This window comes from Stegastes partitus, unplaced genomic scaffold, assembly GCF_000690725.1.
Source record: "Stegastes partitus isolate 25-593 unplaced genomic scaffold, Stegastes_partitus-1.0.2 Scaffold397, whole genome shotgun sequence".
In the NCBI taxonomy this organism is placed as follows: Eukaryota; Metazoa; Chordata; class Actinopteri; family Pomacentridae; genus Stegastes; species Stegastes partitus.
Genome location: NW_007578128.1, coordinates 484,006 through 488,694, shown reverse-complemented (window position 1 = coordinate 488,694; position 4,689 = coordinate 484,006). Strand labels below are relative to the sequence as shown.

At 41.7% G+C, this 4,689-nt stretch overlaps 1 protein-coding gene across 1 annotated transcript in view; it reads right to left on the bottom strand.

Annotated features, from left to right (window-relative positions):
- Nucleotides 1–63: 63 nt before the first annotated feature.
- LOC103359809 (NACHT, LRR and PYD domains-containing protein 14-like) overlaps nucleotides 64–4,689 on the bottom strand; it is a 12,862-nt gene continuing 8,236 nt past the window's right edge. Inside the window, exons 4-7 of the mRNA XM_008285343.1 lie at nucleotides 3,595–3,768; nucleotides 2,943–3,116; nucleotides 1,292–1,465; nucleotides 64–479 (exon numbers count right to left, since the gene is read on the bottom strand). Coding sequence (XP_008283565.1) covers nucleotides 467–479; nucleotides 1,292–1,465; nucleotides 2,943–3,116; nucleotides 3,595–3,768 — 535 coding nt within the window. The 3' untranslated portion in view covers nucleotides 64–466. The remainder of the gene's footprint in view (nucleotides 480–1,291; nucleotides 1,466–2,942; nucleotides 3,117–3,594; nucleotides 3,769–4,689) is intronic.

Below are 4,689 nucleotides of genomic sequence, written 5' to 3'. Positions count from 1 at the left end.
ACACATAGTTTTGCTACAATAATACCCTCATATTTCTGGATCTTTTTTCACTAAACTGTGTAAACGACATGTTTCCAGGATGCTTTGTTCACATCAGTTCAAAGTGTTGCAGGTAGAGAAGCTCAACAACTTTGACTGCAGCTAGAAATAGAAAGTGAACTGAAATATAATCCTGCATTGACGGAAACATCCTGAAACTTCCTGCACACTCTGCACATGCAGGCTGCCCTCTGCAGTCTGACACTAACCTCCACTTGTCAACATTAACTGCACTTCTCCATCATTCACACTGTGGAGCTGTAACACTAAACTATACAGTGATAACAACACACTTTACACTGGTTCCCAGTCCACCTCCCAGTATCAAGGCCCAGTCAGAATCTCTTCACACAAACTGCTGCTGCTTCAACCTCTGTGGATCATCAGGACACAGTTCATCCTCTCAGCACAAAGACCGTTCTGATCATCACAACTTCCAGCTGCAGAGAGAAGAAGAAAGAACAGAGGAGATCAGTGAGTTTGATCTGCAGCTCATCAGTTTAAACAGCAGCAGGACTTCAGTCCTGTTCAGAGCAGCAGCTTCCTGTTAACATGTTGGAGTGAACACACTGAGCTCACACACCTGCACACACTGTCAGCATCAGGTGTGTTTCTGCACATTTCACTGCAGTCCACAGTGGAAACAAACTGCTGAGAGTCATGAGCAGCTTCATGACTGTACAAACTCTTCACTCATGATTTACTGAGTAAAATGATTTAAATCAACAGTGAGTCCATCAGTACCTCATCTGTTCCTCAAACACTAGCTGACAAACCAACATGGAGGCTGTCAGTCAACACATCTGGATGAAAGCAAGGACATAAGGACACAGATCCAGATGTGACTGCTGGACCACATGATGACTAGATATAATGATGCTTCTCTGAAACAAGAGCTGCTGGTTTGCAGGCTTCAGTCACACTGATCTCAGAGCTGTGCCAAACATTAAACTGATCAGCTGATCGCTGTTGAAATGAGACAACAAACAGTGAGATCAGATGTGATGTGACGACACTTTGATGGGGGAGGACCACTGTCTCTGGACATCTGGAAGGCTGTCAGCTGGAATCAGCTTTATTTAACACATCAACACAACAACAGTCGGCTTCACATCAACTCAAACACACAATGACAACAAGCTTCTGGCTCATCTGATTGGCTGACTGCTGCCTCTGTGTTTCTGCTCAATCAGAAGTCTGTCATGATTCTGCTCTCACAGCTTCACCAAGGAAAGAAGCAACTTCTACTGACCTCACAGTCTGCAGGCAGCAGTGTGGACTCTCCACAAGATCATACAGCTGTTTCATATTTGAATCCTGCAGGTAATTTCCTCTCAGGTCCAGATGTTCCAGATGGGAGGGGTTGGACTTCAGAGCTGAGACCAGAGAATCACAGCTGATCTCTGACAAATTGCAGCGCCACAATCTGAATAAATAAAAGATGTAAGCTTAGGAGAGTTTCTTCTTGAAATCACTGAAAGTTTCATCATGTGTTCAGAGCTGAAGAAAGTTCAGAATGTATAAGTTTAGAAAAAACTTCAGCTGAAGCCACCAGGATGCATCTTTAAACAGTTCAACAGAACCAGTGAGGAAGAGCTTTCAGGAATGTTAATGACAACATGCTGCTGCTTCAATAAAGATGCAGTGACTTCAGCTCTGAAACTCTGCAGCTCCACCAGTGGCTCCATCAACACAAACTCATGCTGAGCAACAAACACAATGAAAACACACACTGACATTTATTTCACTTTCTGCTCAGAGTCAGAAAAACACAGAATGAGGAAACGTGAACAAACTGAGGCTCCAGACTCTAAAATATGTTCATGTTGTGGAACCATGGAGACGTTTCAATCCGGACTCAACATTTAAATGCATTTCATCACTGATCCATCTGTCATTTATAGTGAAAAGTGTCCATCACAGTTTTCAGAGGACAAGGTGACGACTTCAAAGTATTTCCTCAGCAACACTCTAAAGAACAAACATCTTCACTTTCAAGTGACAGAAACCAGAGAAAAGAAGAAAATTAGTAGAAACTAGAGCTGAAAATGTTCCCATTACTCCCTGATAAATGACTTCAATGATTCATCAGTTGTCACAAATCTTGCTGCTGAATTTTCTGCTGATTGAAGAATTGATGGATGAGCTTCACATTTGATCAGCAGTAAAATGAAATTGTGGCATCATGGATTTGAACATTTAACTTTTAAAAACATCACATTGCTTCATCCAAGTGTTGGAACCAGCAGATGCTAAACATTAGTTTCTGTCTCACAGGCGGAAAAACAGGTTGAATTACAGATTAAACTATCAGTCCACTTTTTGATGAGTCCACAGACAATACATTAAAACATCTCTGTGATGGTTGGAGTCAATTATTGAGCAAAAACATCAAACTGGTTCCAGTTTGTCCACTGTGAAGAATTTCTGTTTTCTATCACACTAAACTGAATATGTTTAGGTTTTGGACTGTTGCTCGAACAAAACCAGACATTTGAAGACGTCACCCTGAACTCTGGGATCAACATTTTTCACAGTTAAACATTTAATAAACTGAGCTACTAAATTAACTGACAGTTTTATCAATAATGAAAAACAACATTTAGTTGTTGCTTTCAGGTTGAACTGAAGCAAAATGCGAGGTCAAATATGAGGTGAAGATCACGTGTGTCAGAGGTTCACAGTGAATTTTCAGTGGAGGATTTTTTTTGTTTTATTGAGCTTTAAAATTTGAAGCTCAACATTTCTCTAGCAGTCATAGGACTAAAGCAGTGACAAAGGAAACAGACGTGACCGTGAAGCTCCTCAGTGTGGATCAGTTTCATATCAGCCTGATGGCTGCAGTTTAGTGTCACTTCAACTTTACATCATATTTATCTCAGCACACAAATAACACGTCTGACCTCAGAGTCTGCAGGCTGCAGTGTGGACTCTCCAGAAAACCACACAGATGCTTCATTCCTGAATCCTGCAGGTTGTTCTGACTCAGGTCCAAATGTTTCAGATGGGAGGGGTTGGACTTCAGAGCTGAGACCAGAGAATCACAGCTGATCTCTGAAAAAAAGCAGCGCTCCAATCTGAATAAAGAACAAAAGATGCAGATAAAATGATTGACGATCCAATCAGATGTGTTCAGGTTCTGAACGTGCAGCTCAACATTTTGTTCCAACAGGTCGGGGAACCCAGGTGTGGACATGGATCTGGCAGACAGGCAGGTTAAGTGTTCAAAAGGATTTATTTAACTAACACACATCAACAACCTGCTGCTGATCTCAGTCCACTCTCTCATTACAGGATCAACATCTGGATTGGATGTGTGGAACTCAGACTGCTGAAGCCTCACATCACTTTCACATCAGCTTTACATTCAGACACACAGCAGGACTGTGGATTCTGTCCTCCATCATGTGACCCTGCAGTCAGGTTATCAGGGGATTTCTTCACAGTTCAACAACCTGAAATATCTTCATATTGTTTTCAGAAAATATCTGAAAAAAGGATGAACCAGAAATCAGGATTTGAATTGAATACATTGAAACCAGTCAGTGAACTGACCTGAGAGTCTCCAGTTTACAGTTTGGACTCTGCAGTCCAGCAGAAAGATGCTTCACTCCTGAATCCTGCAGGATGTTAAAGCTCAGGTCCAGTTCAGTCAGATAGGAGGAGTCAGACTTCAGAGCTGAGGCAACGATTTCACAGTGTCTTGCTGAGAGTCCACAGTTAGAAAGTCTGTCATGACACACATACGACAAAATATGTTTTAATGAAAGAGGTCACTTTGTATTTCCTTCATGCATTTGATGCCACAACAGCTGGATGCATCCTGTTTGAATCTGGTGTCAGGCTTTATCCTGATTTTAATCACTTTCTGTTATCATGATTTGATTAAAATGAGATTTTAACTTATGTGTGATATAAAAATGTAAAAGAAATGATCTTTTACAAGAATTATTGAGACGTCAGCTCTCGACATTATTGTTCAGTGCCTGTTGGATTTTTCTTTGCTACAAACTACAGTTAGAATGTGACAAAGACTGCAAAAGCTCAAGTTTCACTGCAAACTATCCTGTCACGAGGAGTCAGAAGTCCAGGAGCAGACAGAGAAACACAGCAAACCAAAATGATATAAAAATGCTTCATTTGACAAGATATGCAGATGAGGTGAGGAAAAAGGGAGCTCTGGAGGGGTTAATGGCACTGAGAAGTAGAGGGGAAGTGGTAAGGGAATGAATGGATGAACTAATGAAAATCTATTCAGAGAAACAAGAACCAATGGCAACCCCTAGTGGCATTACACAGGACTGGCAAGGCCAAAACCCTGTAGGGTGAGTGGATTGTACCAGAACTATGGAAGCCTCCCTCCGTAGTTTTGTCGGCAAAAATGTTCAAGTGTGTCTCCAAACAACAGGCACTTGTCATCTGTAAATTACAGAGGAAATCTGATTCCTGCTGTCCCCACTGACTGTCAATGGTCTCTTCCTAACACACCTCTACTGTTAGGAATGATGTCATGAGCTTCGGCTTCTGACTGATCAACTGTGCATCCAACAAAGTTACAGACTGTTGAGAACTAAACTCCCTCTTTCAGTTACTGAGGCTCCACTGCAGCTCAGAACAAACACTGTGGAAACACAAACACACTGACTGGAT